The sequence below is a fragment of the Heptranchias perlo genome, chromosome 21, assembly GCF_035084215.1.
Source record: "Heptranchias perlo isolate sHepPer1 chromosome 21, sHepPer1.hap1, whole genome shotgun sequence".
NCBI classification, from domain to species: domain Eukaryota; kingdom Metazoa; phylum Chordata; class Chondrichthyes; order Hexanchiformes; family Hexanchidae; genus Heptranchias; species Heptranchias perlo.
This window is the reverse complement of record NC_090345.1, coordinates 5,362,712-5,382,570: the sequence shown is the minus strand read 5'-3', so window position 1 is coordinate 5,382,570 and position 19,859 is coordinate 5,362,712. Positions and strand designations below refer to the sequence as shown.

The window sequence follows — 19,859 nt, the reverse complement described above, 5'->3', positions numbered from 1 at the left end:
GTCCATCACACGTAGAGTCCATCACACGTAGAGTCCATCACACGTAGAGTCCGTCACATGTACAGCCCATCACACGTAGAGTCCGTCACACGTAGAGTCCATCACACGTACAGCCCCATCACACGTACAGCCCCATCACACGTACAGCCCGTCACATGTACAGCCCATCACACGTAGAGCCCATCACACGTAGAGCCCGTCACACATAGAGCCCATCACACATAGAGCCCGTCACACATAGAGCCCGTCACACGTACAGCCCATCACAGATAGACACTGACACGTAGGGATAAATTTTAATCCCACAAACGGGTGGGTTGGGGACAGGTGGGAAGGTAAAAATTGTAAAAAAGTAAAACTCGACCCCAACCCGCCCACTTCCGGTTTTAACGGAGGCAGGTTGAGGGGCAGGCGTCCAACTGGCTCTTAGGAGGCGGGTCGGTCAGTAAAATCTTTTAAGGAAGCTGCGGGCTTAATAGGTTTTTTATTTTCTGTGGGCTGAGATTCCTGGACCTTCTGCTTCACGCCACGTGAGAGGAGACGAGAAGGCCCAGATCAGCAGGTAAGTGCCTTTATTGCACGGCTTGTGAGCCAGGAGGAGCAGGAGCGTTTCTACCAGGCCCAACAAGCCGACCTGCCGCGATCCCACAAACGCAATCGACCTAACCCCCCCCCACCCCGATCTCCGACTCCCCCCACGATCTCCAAGATCCCCCCCACGATCTCCGACCTCTCCCAACGATCTCCGACCCCCCGCAACGATCTCCGACCCCTCGCAACGATCTCCGACCTCCCCCAATGATCTCCAACCCCTCCCACGATCTCTGACTCCCCATGTCTGAGCCCAATGACCCCCCCCACAATGTCCGCTGACCCTGAAGACTCCCCCGATGACTGACACCGATGACCCTCCCAAGACCCCCGACCCCGATGATGACCCTCCGTGCGATGAATTCCGACCCCGAGCCCTCACCTGATGACCGACCCCACCCCTAATCTAAGACTTGTCTGCTGGCATCCACTCCCTGGCTGTTCTCCCGTCCGACAGACAGCCAGCCTGTCGGGCGGGAAACCTACAAAAAAAATGAATGACGTCCTTACGTCAAATTCGTAAAGACGTCTGGGACACCCGTACTTCCAGGTTTCCCATCAGAAATTCCACCCCCCCCCCACCCCTCCCTCTCTCATTCTCTCCCTCTCTGTCTCTCTTCTTGTGTCTTCCTTTCTCTGTGCAGGGAAGCCTCCCTTAAGGAAACGCTGAACAATCTCCAATCTCTAGTAAGAACATAAGAACATAAGAAATTGGAGCAGGAGTAGGCCAATCGGCCCCTCGAGCCTGCTCCGCCATTCAATAAGATCATGGCTGATCTGATCCCAACCACAAATCTAAAGAACACAAGAAGTCGGAGCAGGACCCGGCCACTCAGCCCCTGGGCCCTCTCCGCCACCCACAGGGCATTGACCGATCCGAACTCAGCTTCATGTCCAATTTCCTGCCCGCTCCCCATAACCCCTAATTCCCTTTACTTCTAGGAAACTGTCTATTTCTGTTTTAAATTTATGAGTAGAAGCTTTGAAGGGAACCCGAGGAGGTATTGAATTTTCCTGTAATTCACTCTTCGTACCCCAGTAATAATCGTCAGCCCATCACACAGCCCACAGTCCTTCAAATCGCACAGTGTAAAATCGATACATCGTCAAGATCCTGTGTCATGTGACATCTTTAAACAGCAACAGAAATGGAACCAGAGCAATAGGACAAAAGATTGATTTATAAAATCAATGCTGTATATGTTATATTTATAAGTTAATCCATCTCTCTACATAAAAGTCTTGCATCCAGTGCATTCGACACACTTGGAAATATCACACCTGCAGTCTGTGGCACTCTTGTACCTGATTGGCTCAAAGATCACTCATAAAACATCCAAGTGACCTCAGGATGGGCCTACCAACAATTAGCCTCTGACTGACCACAAGATGTGCCGTACAGCAATTAGCCTCTGACTGACCTCATGTTGACCCTCAAGAGCAGTAGGTGCATGGGAACACCATCACCTCCAAGTTCCCCTCCCAAGTAACACACACCGACCCGATTTATATATCGGCCGTTCCTTCATCGTGGCTGGGTCAAAATCCTGGAATTCCCTGCCCAACAACACTACCTTCACTACACGGACTGCAGCGGGTCAAGAAGGCGGCCCATCACCACCTTCTCAAGGGGCAACTAGGGACGGGCAATGAATGCCGGCCTTGCCAGCGATGCCCACATCCCAGGAATGAATAAAAAAAGAGTTGTGTCTCGTCACAAATAGCCTCTAAAAGACCTCAGGAAGTGTCCATTCTCGGCAGTGAGGCCCAGTGGCATTAAATGGACAGACCAGCTTAAACATTAGCAGCAGAGCAATACGCTGTGCATTACATGATATAATGCACCCGTCACCTTCTCTGACTTATTATGAGCAATGTCACAGGGGGTCCACGAGCATACATCAAAATCCTCAGCAAGTGTGAATTCATTATCATCAGCATCAATAACATACATGTAATGAACCAGTGCTACTCTGTGAATTTAACCTTTACACTGCCAACCACTATATTCAGCCATGCCTCAGTGGGCAGCACTCTCGCCTCTGAGTCAGAAGGTCACGGGTTCGAGTCCCACTCCAGAGACTTGAGCACATAATCCAGGCTGACACTCCCAGTGCAGTACTGAGGGAGTGCTGCACTGTCGGAGGTGCCGTCTTTCGGATGAGACGTTAAACCGAGGCCCCGTCTGCCCTCTCAGGTGGACATAAAGGATCCCAAGGCCACTATTTTGAAGAAGAGCAGGGGGAGTTCTCCCCGATGTCCTGACAGAACAACAACAGCTTAAGAGAGCAGGAAAAATAGGCTAGAATAAAGGTAGGAGAAGGGAGTAAAGTTAAATAAAAAAGGGGACACAAAGTAGGGGAAAGAGAGTTTATTCCGTGAGTAGCTGAGCCATTTTCGATCTGCAGCTAGGCCGTTAGTTGGTCTTAGCTACGGCTCTGGTAGGGTGGCTACAACTGGCCTCAGTACCCCTGGGTTAGTGAGGGGGGATTAGGTCAATATTCCCGCTCCCACTCACTGTCTAGAGACCCCCTGCTGGAGCGTGTGGGTAAGCGCAGGCTTCAGCAGTTAGCCATGATGCTCCTCACGGTAGAATAGCCTGCCAATGCGGACATGAATAATGACCATCCGGGCGAGGTTTATAGAGGGCCCCCAGCACTCGGTCAACCGCCGATATTAATGGTTATCACAGAGCTGCAAACTGAAAAAACTTTTGGTCCAGGGAACCAGCCGTCTCCCGTGACCTGTTGGCAGTCCAAGGGTTAAGAATGAAAGGTCTCTATGGTCCTGCTGAGGTACTTACAAAGTTCTTAATCCATCAAGGCCCCTAAACATCCCGCTTCTAATGGAATCAAGCTGATTGGCGGTAAGATGTAACTCGCTGACTGAAGAAGCACCTTCAAAGGTCCCGTCTTCAATTTCCACGACCTTGTTGTTGCTCAGATTTCTGGAAACAAAGAGAGATGGGCCTTGGATCAGAAGAGTGAAAGGTGTGTGTGTGTGTATGTGTGTGTGAGTGTCTGTCACCCAGGACAGGGTTAAATTCCCTGGGCTGTTAGCTGTATATGTGTCACGGTGTTGTATTCCCAAACTGGTCTCTGACGCAGCCACACTGAACACGGCGGCAGCATTAACGGGGATGTCAGCACACAGAAGTACTGGGGGCGGTGAGAGGCTTTTCCTGCACCCAATCTCCCCGCTAAAAGTGTCTTAAAACTGTCTGAAGTTGTTCTCGCCAGAGGTGTTGCCCAATAGAAATCGCTGACAGGTGAGGCTACAGCGACACCGTTTTAGCCCCATGCACTAATTTTAGTAGAAAATGCCGTACACACAGTACAGGTAAATGTGCTTCACATGTGTCTCTTAACTCCACAGACACCTATCACCATTCAGTAACCAAGGAAGTAAAGAGCTCCCAACGGTCGGAAAAACACTCGCACACTCTGCTTTTCACCTTACCGACAAACGCACAAAAAGGGTTAAAGATCACGTACACACGCCATGCGAATACAAGTATTGAGATCACACGCCCACCAGCAGGTTCTATTATTCACTAATCAGAAATGCAATTAGCCACGTCTGGATTCCCAATTAGCCACCTGCGGCTAGTGGTGATTGGACAGCACTGGGGTAGCACTGTGAATTATTCTAGTATTCACATCAAACATCTCTGTTGGATTTATTGAAGTTGGGGGGAGGGGGTGGTGAACCAGTGCTGCGCTGTGAATTTAACCTTTACACTGCCAACCACTGCATTCAGCCGCGCCTCAGTGGGCAGCACTCTGGCCCTCTGAGTCAGAAGGTCATGGGTTCAAGTCCCCACTCCAGAGACTTCAGCACATAATCCAGGCTGACACTCCCAGAGCCAGTGCTGAGGGAGTGCTGCACTGTCGGAGGTGCCGTCTCTTTCGGATGAGATGTTAAACCGAGGCCCCGTCTGCCCTCTCAGGTGGGTGTAAAAGATCCCACGGCCACTATTTTGAAGAAGAGCAGGGGGAGTTCTCCCCGATGTCCTGACGGAACAACAACAGCTTAAGAGAGCAGGAAAAATAGGTTAGAATAAAGGTAGGAGAAGCCGTAGCTTTTAACAAATAAACAATAGAATGCCTTTCTTCTTCCATAATTAACGATCCATAATTAACGATCTCTGAGAAAGTGAGCTCCCCCACGCCCTTTGCCCCACCACTGGCGGCCGTGCCTTCTGCTGCCCGGGCCCCCTAAGCTCTGGAATTCCCTCCCTCAACCCTTCTGCCTGTAGGAACATTAGAAACAGAAACAGGCCATTCAGCCCCTCGGGCCTGCTCCGCCATTCAATCAGATCACGGCTGATCTGCACCTCAACTCCATTTACCCGCCTTCGCTCCATATTCTTTGATAACCCTTACCCAATATAAATCGATTGATCTCAGTCTTGAAAGCTCCAATTGATCCCCAGCATCCACAGCCTTTTGGGGAGAGAGTTCTAGATTTCCACTATTCTTTGTGTGAAAAAATGTTTCCTGATTTCCCTCCTAAATGGCCTAGCTCTAATTTTAAGATTATGCCCCCTTGTTCTTGGATCCCCCACCAGAGGAAATAGTTTCTCCGTATCGACCCTACTGAATACTTTTAACGTTGCAAACATTTTCCACCTCCTTCTCTCCCTTTAACACCCTCCTTAAAACCCACCGCTTTGACCAAGCTTTTGTCACCCATCCTAATGTCTCCTTCTTTGGCTCGGTGTCCATCTTATCCTGACGTCTCCTGTGAAGTGCCTTGGGATGTTTCATTTTACTACGTTAAAGGCACGATATACACACAAGTTGTTGTCGTGGCTGAATACTGATTATGGAGAGGAGCATCGAAAGAGGAATTTCACCTCCATTCTGAGTCAGCACCTTCTCTGTGACCTCCTCCAGCCCTACAACCCTCCAATTCTGGCCTCTTGTGCATTCCTGATTTTAATCGCTCCACCATTGGCGGCCGTGCCTTCAGCTGCCTGGGCCCTAAGCTCTGGAATTCCTTCTCTAAACCTCTCCGCCTCTCTCTAACTCTCTCTCCTCCTTTAAGACACTCCTTAAAACCGACCTCACCTGTCCTAATATCTCCTTATGTGGCTCGGTGTCAAATTTTGTTTGATAATCGCTCCTGTGAAGCGCCTTGGGACGTTTGACTAGGTTAAAGGCGCTATATAAATGCAAGTTATTGTTGTCAGGGAGGAGAGGAGAAACTGAAGGGGAGAAAAAAGGAACATCTACTCACATCTTTCTCAACTGTGGAAGCTTCCGAAACAGACCAGTGGCTTCCAAAAGCGAAATGTCATTGTTAGTCAGACGTCTGCGAAGCAGGAAATGTTTATGAATTAAAAATTAGTTACAAAGGATGAAATTCTGTTCCCAAGACCCTGGGCTAAACTGGCAATTCTTTTGTAAAATAATTATCATGTCTGATGGTGTCAGCTATGGCTCAGTGGGTAGCATTCTTACCTCTGAAGTCAGAAGATTGTAGGTTCATAGTCCCACATCCAGAGACTGGAGTACAAAATCTAGGCTAACACTCCAGTGCAATGCTGAGGGAGTGCTGCACTGTTGGATGGTGGCATCTTACAGATAAGACATTAACCTGAGGCCCTCTTAGGTAGAAATAAAATATCCCACAGCCACTATTCTGAAGAAGAGCAGTGGAGTTCTCTTGAGTGTCCTGGGCCAATCTTTATCGATGTCATTGCTGTTTTGTGGGATCTTGCTGCGCCCAAATTGGCTGTCGTGTTTCCTACATTACAACAGTGATTACACTTCAAAAGTACTTCATCGGCTGTAAACTGTCTTGGGATGTCATGAAAGGCGCGATATTAATGCCTTTTCTTTCAGATTTCACCGAGGTAGTTGTTTAAAGAGAGCGCGCTCTCATTTAATTTCTTGATCCCATATCTTTTTTTAGTGGTGAGTTTCCCCTCTATTGTTCTGTATTTCCTTGGCCCCTATGTGTCTGCCTGCTTGCTCTGACCCCTGGAAGCTGAGATGGGACATGACCTGATTCGAAGCTGCCTTGGTATGATCCTGTAACTGGCCCGACACCAGGAGGCACCAGAGGCCTGACTCTCCCCTGCGATTTTCCCTCACCCCTCCCACATACACAGGAACTTCCACAGCCTCCATGTCTGACGCCGCTCAATACCGATTCCAAACAGTGGGTAAGGGGTCGCCAACCCTCCAGGATTGCCCTGGAGTCTCCCAGGAATTGGACGCTCCCGTGAGCAAAACACAGGGGAAAAAAATCATTGGGGCCTTTCAATATCATGTGTTTTATTTCATTTTCTTTGAACTCTTTTAAATTTATTAGTTATAGAAATATTGGAGACGGTGGGCGTGGGGGCGTGGGGGGGGGGGTGGGCAGGCTGTTTGACCGGGCGGGGGCGGTTGGAGGCGAGAGGTCATGTGTTGAAACCTCCAGGAATACATTCAACCAAAGTTGGCAACCCTAATCATGGCATTAGTGGGCACAACTAGTGTGCCAGTGACTAGTACCAGAAAGTCGCCCTCAATATATCTTTAAACCCTGGGCACCACAGGGTGTTTGGGGTTGAATCAATGGCAGACAGATGGTACGGAAGGGCCTTGTGTAATCTGGTTGCAAGGGTCTTGCATGAAGTGAATTTTCAATAGTTTCAGCCCAGTTCCTGATTGGCAAAGTCTCGCTGCGTAAAGCTGCCCCCCTAATTTGGCACTAAGTTCGCAAAATCACTCAGAGAGGTGGTGGGTGTGGGAAATGTAATCGTACAGCACAGAAGGAGGCCAATCGGCCCATCGTGCCCGTGCCGGCTCTTTGAAAGATCTATCCAATTAGTCCCACTCCCCCTCACTTGCTCTTTCCCCATAGCCTGTAAATTTTTTCCCTTCAAGTATTTATTCAATTCCCTTTTGAAAGTTACTGTTGAATCTGCTTCCACCGCCCTTTCAGGCAGCGCGTTCCAGATCATAACAACTCGCTGCGTGAAAGAAATTTCTCCTCCTCTCGCCCCTGGTTCTTTTGCCAATTATCTTAAATCTGTGTTCTCTGGTTAGCGACCCTCCCAGCAGTGTCAATACAGCGCAGTGGGCAGCACTCTCGCCTCTGAGTCAGAAAGTTGTGGGTTCAAGTTCCACTCCAGGAGACTTGAGCATAAAATCCAGGCTGACACTCCCAGTGTTAGTACCGAGGGAGTGCTGCACTGTTGGAGGTGCCGTCTTTTCAATGAGATGTTAAACCGAAGCCCCATCTACCCTCTCAGATGGATTTAAAAGATCCCACGGCCACTATGCTGAAGAAGAGCAGGGGTGGTGTCCTGGGACAATATTTATCCCTCTCCTGACATCACTAAAACAGATTATCTGGTCACTTATCTCATTGCTGTTTGTGGGATCTTGCTGTGCGTAAATTGGCTGCTGCATTTCCTACATTACAACAGTGACTACACTTCAAAAGTGCTTTGTTGGCTGTGAAGCGCTTTGGGACGTCCTGAGGCTGTGAAAGGCGCTATATAAATGCAAGTTCTTTCTTTTTTTATATATATGAATGCAATTGACGGGAGTGGCAGAAGATCAACAGGAAGGAAATGGGTGGAAGAGCCAAGCTCGGGTTGAGATGGTGTGAGATGAGCTTGAACGTTACAGTGAATGCCGATCCCAGCCCTACTCACAGCTCCACGGTTGACTGCGGGATAAACTCTGGGACTTTGGTCAGCTTCTGGTTGGAACAGTCCACCACGTTGGACTCACACCGACACTTTGGCGGGCAGACCGCGTCGCCGTTACACTCGCTCCCCAGACGGTGATCTTCCGTACCTGCCGAAGAGAGTGAAGAAACACAGCTTACAGAGGGCGTCGGATAACGCTTTCTTTACTTTATTTATTTCTTCCTCCTTTATCCCCCCACCCTCTCCTCCTCCTCCTCCTCCTCTCCTGAAGGCATTGACAACTGTGAGGTTCAGTTGCCTCCGCCCAGTGCCTGAGAATCTTTGAGCGTGAATAGCTATTCGACCACAGGCGGCATCACTGCCACCAGGCCTTGCTGGATAGCCGGCAGGAGTGGGAAGCCGGACTGAATTTCCCTTTCCTAGCCCAGGGGTCCCGAGGGCTATTGCAGCACCTCTGCTATCGCTGAGATCATCCAGCACAGACCAGGGATACCAGCTCTGAACCTCCTGGTCTGTACGGCCCAACCACTCACTGCTGTAACCATCTACGTTAATAGGAGAATGCTGTGCAACATGACAGACAGTCTTGAGACAGACAGTCACCTCCCTATATCCGTCACCACCACCCCACCTGCCTCGCCCCGCCGCTGATCTGAATTGTACTTGTACTGAATCTTTAAGATTATGGAAGAGTTTGATAGGATAGACGTAGAGATGTTTCCACTCGTGGGGGAGGGGAGGGGGGAGCGGAGAGGAAGGGAAGGGAGCAGAGGGGAGGGGGCGGGAGGGAGCTCGAAGGGAAGGAGAGGGGAGGGGAGAGGAGGGAAGGAGAGGAGAGGAGGGGATGGGAGGAGCAGGGAAGGGGAAGGGGAGAAGTGGGGAGGGGAGAAGGGAAGAGGGCAGGGGAGGAGAGGGGAATGGAGAAGAGGGGAAGGGAGGAGAGGGGAAGGGAGGAGAGGGGAAGGGAGGAGAGGGGAAGGGAGGAGAGGGGACGGGAGAGAAGAAAATTAGCAGCACAAGTAGAAATGAAACAGAGCTTGGTGAATATTTGGTTAGGAACAGCGCTAAGAACTACTTGAGCTGCTGGGCTCATGAAAATGTCAACCCTCGGATGTCAAATAATTGGAATTTTGCTCGTTTTGCCTTTGGGAAATCAGAAAGAAGTCTCGTTGAGCCTTTTCCCAGAAGAATATAACCATCTATAGCCAAGTAATCATCTCAATAGTCAGAAACTCCACTGTCGATAATTATTAATGTCCCAACCCCGGTTTCTGTGTCTGCAGCGTATATTTTACTCCCTTGAAATGATTAATTCCTGATGAGCTAGATTGAGTATTCTGTCCTAATGTCACAGGTTTTCATCAGTTCTTACACATTCACTGAATGATGCAACCATCACTGATCAAAGACTGTAGCGCACGTACTCACACACACCTTATAGGCAGAGATCAGTTAAAGGGCCCATTGAATGGGATCTGGGTCAATGTCCAGCCCACGCTGGGGGATACAAGTCGTCTCTGCTGGCTTCAGGGTGCTAATTGAATTCAGTTTAGGTTCCTAGTGGGCGTGGGCCCACAGCTCAGAACTGCCCTTAACTGAGTATTAAACTTGCTGTCACAGCAAGGCCAGCAGATGTGGCAAAGGGAAAAATACCACCAGACAGAAGTGGGAGGGGGTGCTTCAGAGATTAGAGCTGAGACATTGTAGGACCAGAGAAGGGGGAGCTTTACTCTGTATCTAACCCGTGCTGTACCTGCCCTGGGGGTGTTTGATAGGACAGTGTAGAGGGAGCTTTACTCTGTATCTAACCCGTGCTGTACCTGCCCTGGGAGTGTTTGATGGGACAGTGTAGAGGGAGCTTTACTCTGTATCTAACCCGTGCTGTACCTGCCCTGGGAGTGTTTGATGGGGCAATGTAGAGGGAGCTTTACTCTGTATCTAACCCGTGCTGTACCTGCCCTGGGAGTGTTTGATGGGACAGTGTAGAGGGAGCTTTACTCTGTATCTAACCCGTGCTGTACCTGCCTTGGGAGTGTTTGATGGGACAGTGTAGAGGGAGCTTTACTCTGGGACATTGGTTCAATTGTTGGGAGAGAGTACACTGGATTTTCTCCTAAATTCACTACAGCCAATGAAGACTGACAAGGATCACCGAAAAGAGACAGCATTCTAATCCCACACTACTAGGTCATGCTAGACAAAAAGAAAACAGAAGAGAACAAGATGACATCAGGAAAATCAGCGGACAGCCTCAGGTCCTTCACCCCTCCCCTGCCCCCGTCAAGCAGCGACTTAACTTCAGCTCATCCAAAACTCTGTCCCCGGATCCTAACTCGCACCAAGTCCCGTTCACCCATCACCCCCTGTGCTCGCTGACCTACATTGGCTCCCGTTCTGATAACACCTCGATTGTAAAATTCTCATCCTTGTTTTCAAATCCATTCCATGGCCTCGCGTCCCCCCTCCCTATCTCTGTAACCTCCTCCAGCCCCTACAACCCTCCAAGATCTCTGCGCACCTCCAGTTCTGGCCTCTTGCGCATTCCTGATTTCCATCTCTCCACCACTGGCGGCCGTGCCTTCAGCTGCCCGGGCCCTGAGATCTGGAATTCCCTCCCTAAACCTCTCCGGCCTCTCTCTCCTCCTTTCAGGCGCTCCTTAAAACCTACCTCTTTGACCGAGCTTTTGGTCACCTGTCCTAATGTCTCCTTACGTGGCTCGGTGTCAAATTGGTGTCTGGTTTATGTTCCTGTGAAGCGCCTTGGGACGTTTTACTAGGTTAAAGGCGCGATCTAAATGCAAGTTGTTGTTGTTGTGACGCGCTGCAGGTTTTTGTAGGACTTGCCGCCATGCTTGACGGAACCATGTTTTTTTAACTTCCACCTCGATCACATGGTTAGATCAAGCACAATGGAAAATCCCACAGGAGAGAAAAAGGCGAGGAGAGCGAGAGAAACAAACACCCACCCAAGTAAAGAGTTAGCCAAATACAATCCGGTCCGAGGCCTGTCGTCCGGGTAACTTTTGTCAGGCCAAAAGACAAAATTTTAAAAAAAACAAGAGTTATGTGGAGAGACTGGAGAAGCTGGGGTTGTTCTCCTTACAGCAGAGAAGGTTAAGGGGAGATTTGATCGAGGTGTTCAAAATCATGAGGGGTTTTGATAGAGTAAATAAGGAGAAACTGTCTCCAGTGGCAGGAGGGCCGGTAACCAGAGGACACAGATTTAAGGTGATCGGCAAAAGAACCAGAGGCGACACGAGGGAACATTTCTTTAGGCAGTGAGTTGTTATGATCTGGAATGCGCTGCCTGAAAGGACGGTGGAAACAGATTCAAGAATAACTTTCAAAAGGGAATTGGATAAATACTTGAAGGAGAAAAATTTGCAGGGCTTTGGGGAAAGAGCAGGGGAGTGGGACTAATTGGATGGCTCTTTCAAAGAGCCGGCACAGGCACAATGGGCCGAATGGCCTCCTTCTGTGCTGTATCAAAATAAACTATGAGAAGGAAACACAGAGCGGGTAGGGTCTCTGATCGTAGCCCTTTAACTACTCTTTAAACTTTACCTTTGACCCAATCATAATGGAATGGAGATGCTAATTGATAATGAAAAGAGGGCTGACTGGTGCCATCAGTCTGAACCTTACATAGAATTACATTGAATGCACCGCACAGAAACAGGCCATTCAGCCCAACAGTCTCCGTTGGAGTTTATATGCTCCACACGAGCCTCCTCCCTCCCTACTTCATCTAACCTCATCAGGATATCCTTCTATTCCTTTCTCCCTCATGTGTTTATCTAGCTTCTCCTTAAATGCCTCTATGCTATTCACCTCAACTATTCCTTGTGGTAGTGAGTTCCAACATTCTAACCACTCTTTGAGTAAAGAAGTTTCTCCTGAATTCCCTATTGGATTTATTAGTGACCTGATTCTTTGAGCTCTGGGGCTTAGATTGAATTCCAGCTCAGATTGATTGGATGGAAGTTGTCTCTCTGGTGGCTGTGTTGGGTCCTCTGTGAATTGAGTTTGGGGCAGTTCTTGAAGGGCTTGGGTCCATGTAACAAAACTGCCCACAAGTCAGCACCAAACTGGCAGTTTTGCTCAGTCACTGGCTCTAAATTCACTTCTGAGTTACAAATCTAACAGATACTCTGTATCTAACCCGTGCTGTACCTGCCCTGGGAGTGTTTGATGGGACAGTGTAGAGGGAGCTTTACTCTGTATCTAACCCGTGCTGTACCTGCCCTGGGAGTGTTTGATGGGACAGTGTAGAGGGAGCTTTACTCTGTATCTAACCCGTGCTGTACCTGCCCTGGGAGTGTTTGATGGGACAGTGTAGAGGGAGCTTTACTCTGTATCTAACCCGTGCTGTACCTGCCCTGGCAGTGTTTGATGGGACGGTGTAGAGGGAGCTTTACTCTGTATCTAACCCGTGCTGTACCTGCCCTGGGAGTGTTCGATGGGACAGTGTAGAGGGAGCTTTACTCTGTATCTAACCCTTGATTTAAAGGAAGCCTGCTCCTACCATCAGCACCGAATTCTCGACTTTCATCAATTTATTTAGTTTCTCTTCTCCTCTCCTGGAAGTGCTGACTGTGTGGGTGTTGACTGGCCCCTAGGAACCCCACCCAAGTCGCCCAAGTAAAACCAGACAATAAGAGCTGGTCGACCAATGCGAGGTGTCTCAGATTAACCCAATCTTGCCTTCACCGGATGTAGATTTCAGTACGGGCAACTGCACATCAGTGAGGAGTGGGAAACCTCAGCTGAGATCAGTAACTGCGTGTGAGGGGCTGTAGGTGTTAACGTATGCTCTCAGTCCTTCAGGTCAATCATGAGCCACACCATTCATTATAGCATTCAGTTCTAGAGATAGCAAACTTCCTTAATTGAGTTGTCAGCCGTGGCTCAGTGGGCAGCACTATTGCCTCTGACTCAAGAAGATCATGAGTTTAAGCCCCACTCCAGAGACCTAAGCACATAATCCAGGCTGACACTCCCAGTACAGTACTGAGGGAGTGCTGCACTGTCGCAGGTACCGTCTTTCGGATGAGAAGTTAAACTGAGGCCCTGTCCGCCCTCTCAGGTGGATGTAAAAAGATCCCAAGGCACTATTTCAAAGAAGAGCAGGGGAGTTCGTCCTGGTGTCCTGGCCAATATTTATCCCTCAACCAATATCACTAAAAAACAGATTATCTGGTCATTCTCACATTGCTGTTTGTGGGATCTTGCTGTGTGCAAATTGGCTGCTGCATTTCCTACATTACAACAGTGACTACACTTCAAAAGTACTTCATTGGCTGTAAAGCGCTTTGGGATGTCCTGAGGTGGTGAAAGGCGCTATATAAATGCAAGTCTTTCTTCTTCTCTCTAAATCTGTCTGGTGTGAGAGATGGAGCTGCTTCAGTCACTGAAAACATCACCCTCACACACCTACCAAAGTCAAACATCTGACGAGAGGGGAACTCAGATCAGCACCGCTTACTGTCAGGTCCCCTGATAATCAGCTCAAGGAGTGTCAGAGACGATCGACAGAACAATCTCTGCACAGCAGATTGATTCAATATTCGGCACCAATGCGTTGAACCTGAGTGTCTCTTACCTGGGATGAAATACTGTTCTTTTGCTGTGGAGGAAAAGATAGAAAACTGTTACCCTGTGAGAAAGTGCACACACGCCCTCGTTACCTCCGCTCCACGCAGTCAAACCTCTGCCCAGACACAAAGCCACAAGCTGAAGCCTTGAATTATACCGCACGGAGGATTCCTGAGTTGGCTTTGGGTCTCTGCTTATTTTCGTGACTCTCCCAGGAAGTGGAGGGGGGAGGAAAGGTGAGTACAGGGGCTGAGTTGAGCAAATAAAAGCGGGGCGAGTGCTTAAAGACCTAAAGGTCATTTCATGTCATAAGTGCACAACATAAATATTACTGTCCAAATGATTAACAGCTTTTTATCAAATTGCTTTATTTGCTATTTCCAGAGGCATTAACCCACAATGATCACAGGTAAGCAGAGCTGAGACAGGCCAATTGTCCCCGTCTAGATCATCCTTCTGTAGAAACCTATGATTCCACCCCCCCACCCTCCAAACCAATCTCAGGGTCGAAACTGGCTCTTGAATGATTCCAAAGTTCGTGTCCCGTGACCCGGCCTAAAAGACAATTCCAGGTATTAAATCTACTCTCACTCCCAGATCTCGTCCAGCCTCTCCGCAAGTTAATTCAACACCGTTCATGAATGAATGGAAGAAACAACGAGGGGGCAATGTATAACATCTTGAACTCGCGCCAAGTCCCGTTCTCCCATCACCCCCTGTGCTCGTTGACCGACACTGGCTCCCGGTCCCCCAACGCCTCCATTTTAAAATTCTCATCCCTCCATGGCCTCGCCCCTCCCTATCTCTGTAACCTCATCCAGCCCTATAACCCTTCGAGATCTCTGCATTTCCCCCAACTCTGGCCTCTTGACCATCTCCCCCTTCCGTCACACCACCATTGGCGGCCGTGCTTTCAGCCATCGAGGCCCTAAACTCTGGGATTCCCTCCCTAAACCTCTCTACCTCTTTCTCCTCCTTAAAACCTACCCTTTGACCAAGCTTTTGCTCAACTGTCCTAATGTCTCCTTCTTTGGCTCAGTGTCAATTTTTTGTCTGGTGAAGTGTCTTGGGACGTTTTACGACATTAAAGGCGCTATATAAATGCACATTGTTGTTGTTGTAATCTGTATTGAATTTCATCTGCCAGAATTCTCAGTCCATTTGCCAATTTTGTTTAAGTCCTTCCTCAAATTAAATGGACGAACACCATTGTTAAAACAACAGACAAGAAATTCCATCTGAACGCTTAGTGTTCGCAAGCTAAGGAATCAAATGGAAGAGGTTAGAATATTATTACATAGGAAGAAGAGTTGACCATTCAGCCCCTCGAGTCTGTTCCGCCATTCAATTAGATCATGGCTGATCTGTATCTTAACTCCATCTACCTGCCTTGGTTCCATATCCCTTAATACCCTTGCCTAACAAAAATCTATCAATCTCAGTTTTGAAATTTTCAATTGACCCCCATCCTCGACAGCTTTTTGGGGGAGAGAGTTCCAGATTTCCACTCCCCTTTGTGTGAAGAAGTGCTTCCTGACATCACCCCTGATTGGCCTGGCTCTAATTTTAATGTTGTGCCCCCTTGTTCTAGACTCCTCCCACCAGAGGAAATAGTTTCTCTCTATCTACCCTATCAAATCCTTTAATCATCTTAAACACCTCAATTAGATCACCCCTTAATCTTCTAAACTCAAGGGAATACAAGCCTAGTCTATGCAACCTGACCTCATAATTTAATCCTTTAAGCCCTGGTATCATTCTGGTGAATCTGTGCTGCAACCCCTCCAAGGCCAATATATCCTTCCTGAGATGAGGTGCCCATAACTGAACGCAGTATCTCCAGATGGGGCCTGACCAGAGCTTTATATAACTGAAATATAACTTCCAGTCCTTTGTATTCCAGCCCCTTTGAGATAAAGGCCAACATTCCATTAACAGTTCTCACTTCAAATTGTTCATGCAGAAACAACCACTCTCACAAACACCTGCCTAATGGTATCGTCAAATGCCTGATACATTAGATCGAGGGTCAAATGCAGTCTCCAAGTCCTTGTAATCCGAACCCTCAAAGCCGAGGCACCCCAATTCTATTTGTGTTAATATTTCCACGGAAAAATTCCAAGGCAAAGATCTCACTGTGCCCCATAGTAAGGTTACAGCACGGAAGGAGGCCATTCAGCCCATCGAGTCCGTGCAGGCTCTATGCAAGAGCAATCCAGCTAGTCCCACTCTGACCATGTCAGAAGGTAACGTGGTCCTTTTTGACAAATTCATTCTCGGGATGTGGGCATCGCTGGCAAAGCCGACATTTATTGCCCTGAGAAGGTGGTGGTGGGCCTTCTTCTTGAACCACTGCAGCCGTTTGATAGGACTGTGTGTCTTGCTAAACCACTTCAGAGAGCAGTTAAGAGTCAACCACATTGGTGTGGGACTGGAGTCACATATAGGCCCAGACCGGGTAAGGACGGCAGGTTTCCTTCCCTAAAGGGACATTAGTGAATCGGTTGGGTGTTTATGACAATCCGACAGCTTCATAGTCATTTTTACTGATCCCAGCTTTTAATTTCCAGGTTGTTTAAACTGACTTCAAATTCTCAAATAGCCACAGTGGGATTTGAACTCACGTTCAGCTAGATTGCTGGTCTAGGCCTCTGGATTACTGGTCCAGTAATATAACCACTCCACCACCGTACCCATGGTACGTCTGGGGGCTGGTCCTCACAGCCCACAGACGTTGAGACACCTTGAGGTTCTTGTCCACGTTGCATCTTCAAACAACATCAAGTTATACGATACCTGAGCACCGGAACTTTTTGCTTTTGATCTGCCCGATCCTTTTATTTGCCAAGCGTCGCGGACTGGCACAGCGGGCCCCGCTGGTCTCGATGGGATTGGAACGAAGGTAGTCGGCAAGCCATTTGAGGTGGCAGTCGCAGATGAAGGGGTTTTGGGCTAAGTGCCTTGGGACGGGGGGGGAGAGAACCAAGACAGAGATGATATTACATAGAATTTACAGCACAGAAACAGGCCATTCGGCCCAACAGGTCTAGGCCAGTGTTTGTGCTCCACATGAGCCTCCTCCCACCCTTTTTCATCTAACCCTATCAGCATAACCTTCTATTCCTTTCTCCTTCATGTACTTATCTAGCTTCCCCTTAAATGTATCTATGCTGTTCACCTCAACTGCTCCATGTGGTAGCGAGTTGGATAAAGGAGTTTCTCCTGAATTCCTTATTGAATTTATTAGTGACTATCATATTTATGACCCCTAGTTTAGGTCTCCCCCCACAAGTGGAAACATCTTCCCTACATCTACCCTATCGAACCCCTTCATAATCTTAAAGATCTCTATCAGGTCACCTCTTGGGATGTTACCCATCATTAATTCATTGCCCCGAGCCCTACAAGCCAACACTAAACATGAACTAGACACAATACACCCCCAATTTAGGAGACGCCCTGGAGAGGCTTTTCTTCAGAATTCTATCCACCTGCTGCCCTAAACTGTTCCACCTCCTCGGGACCCATCTCTTTGATCAAACTTCTCGTCACCCGGCCTAGTCTCTCTCTTCCTGGCTCAGTGTGCATTTTCTTTACATCTATTTGTCGTTTGGGGCATTTCTATACTTTATAGGGACTATATAAATTCAAGCTTTTGTTCCCATAAAGAGGATTGCAACCAGTATGACTCTGGGTATTAGGAATTTAAGGAAGTGAGGATATGAGGAAAGGTTGAGGAGGTCAGGCTCATTTTCATTGGAAAAGGCGGCCTCATGGAAGTGTTGAAGATTATGAAAAGGATTCATAGTGTTGACCTGGGAAAAATTCCTCATTGTAACAACTATCATGGAAAAGGAGCTAAAAAAAAGTAGGAAATTTGGTTCTCATACAATGGGAGTAAATGGGAAGGGTTTTGGTCCATTGGGATTCGATACAATAGGAGTAAATGGGAAGGGTTTTGGTCCATTGGGATTCTATACAGTGGGAGTGAGTGAAGGGGTTTGGTCCATTGGGATTCTATACAGTGGGAGTGAGTGAAGGGGTTTGGTCCATTGGGATTCTGTACGGTGGGAGTGAGTGAAGGGGTTTGGTCCAGTTGGGATTCTATGCAGTGGGAGTGAGTGAAGGGGTTTGGTCCAGTTGGGATTCTATGCAGTGGGAGTGAGTGAAGGGGTTTGGTCCAGTTGGGATTCTATGCAGTGGGAGTGAGTGAAGGGGTTTGGTCTAGTTGGGATTCTGTACGGTGGGAGTGAGTGAAGGGGTTTGGTCCATTGGGATTCTGTACGGTGGGAGTGAGTGAAGGGGTTTGGTCCATTGGGATTCTATACAAACGGTCTTTGGATCATTTGAAGTGGATTGTAAAGACTGAAATTCAGTAGACTACAGGTATGAATAAAAAAAGCTCCACAGTCTATGAAAAGTAAACAATTTTACAACACCAAGTTATAGTCCAGCAATTTTATTTTAAATTCACAAGCTTTCGGAGGCTTCCCCCTTCGTCAGGTGAACGATGTGAAATGAAATCCTCGAAATGAAATCGCATTTATAATTCACAGAACAATGCTTGGTGAGTACAGACAGTTTTTTCAACTGCCCGTTGCCAAGGCAATCAGTGTGCAGACAGACAGGTGTTACCTGCCAGGTCTCACAGAATATACAAATCACCAAAAAAAAAACAACAAACAAAAAAAAACAGAGATAGAGAGGTAGAAACATAGAAATGACAGCAACTGACCCGTTATATTAAAAACAGATAACATTTGTTCGCTGGTGGGGTAACGTGTAGCGTGACATGAACCCAAGATCCCGGTTGAGGCCGTCCTCATGGGTGCGGAACTTGGCTATCAAAGTGTTCACACTTCTCACCACGATGGACGTCTCGGCACTCTACACCAGTATCCCCCACGATGACGGCATCGCTGCGACAGCATCAATACTCAACACCAACAACAGCCAATCTCCAGACGCCATCCTACAACTCATCCGTTTCATCCTGGATCACAATGTCTTCACCTTCGATAACCAGTTCTTTACCCAAACACACGGAACAGCCATGGGGACCAAATTCGCACCCCAATACGCCAACATTTTCATGCACAAGTTCGAGCAGGACTTCTTCACTGCACAAGACCTCCAACCAACACTATACACCAGATACATCGACGACATTTTCTTTCTATGGACCCACGGCAAGGAATCACTAAAGAGACTACACGATAACATCAACAAGTTCCATCCCACCATCAAGCTCACCATGGACTACTCCTCAGAATCAGTTTCTTTCTTGGACACACGAATCTCCATCAAAGACGGGCACCTCAGCACCTCACTCTACCGCAAGCCCACGGACAACCTCACGATGCTCCACTTTTCCAGCTTCCACCCTAACCACGTCAAAGAGGCCATCCCCTATGGACAGGCCCTGCGAATACACAGGGTCTGCTCAGACGAGGAGGAACGTGATGGACACCTACAGACGCTGAAAGACGCCCTAGTAAGAACGGGATATGACGCTCGACTCATCGATCGACAGTTCCGACGGGCCACAGCAAAAAATCGCATAGACCTCCTCAGGAGACTAACACGGGACGCAACCAACAGAGTACCCTTTGTCGTCCAGTACTTCCCCGGAGCGGAGAAACTACGCCATGTTCTCCGCAGCCTTCAACATGTCATCAATGAGGACAAACACCTCGCTATGGCCATCCCCACACCTCCACTACTCGCCTTTAAACAGTCACCCAACCTCAAACAGACCATCGTTCGCAGCAAATTACCTAGCTTTCAAGAGAACAGCGTCCACGACACCACACAACCCTGCCACGGTAACCTCTGCAAGACATGCCAGATCATCGACACAGATACCACCATCACACGAGAGGACACCACCCACCAGGTGCATGGTTCATACTCCTGTGACTCGGCCAACGTTGTCTACCTCATACGTTGCAGGAAAGGATGCCCCAGAGCATGGTACATTGGCGAGACCATGCAGACGCTGCGACAACGGATGAACGGA

General features: G+C 48.4%; 1 protein-coding gene across 2 annotated transcripts in view; it reads right to left on the bottom strand.

The window, feature by feature from the left end:
- slit1a (slit homolog 1a (Drosophila)) overlaps positions 1-19,859 on the bottom strand; it is a 247,292-nt gene that overhangs the window by 61,057 nt on the left and 166,376 nt on the right. For both annotated transcript variants that reach the window (XM_068002018.1, XM_068002019.1), the window contains exons 14-18: positions 16,637-16,800; positions 13,848-13,871; positions 8,249-8,393; positions 5,833-5,907; positions 3,395-3,538 (exon numbers count right to left, since the gene is read on the bottom strand). In XM_068002018.1, coding sequence (XP_067858119.1) covers positions 3,395-3,538; positions 5,833-5,907; positions 8,249-8,393; positions 13,848-13,871; positions 16,637-16,800 — 552 coding nt within the window. The remainder of the gene's footprint in view (positions 1-3,394; positions 3,539-5,832; positions 5,908-8,248; positions 8,394-13,847; positions 13,872-16,636; positions 16,801-19,859) is intronic.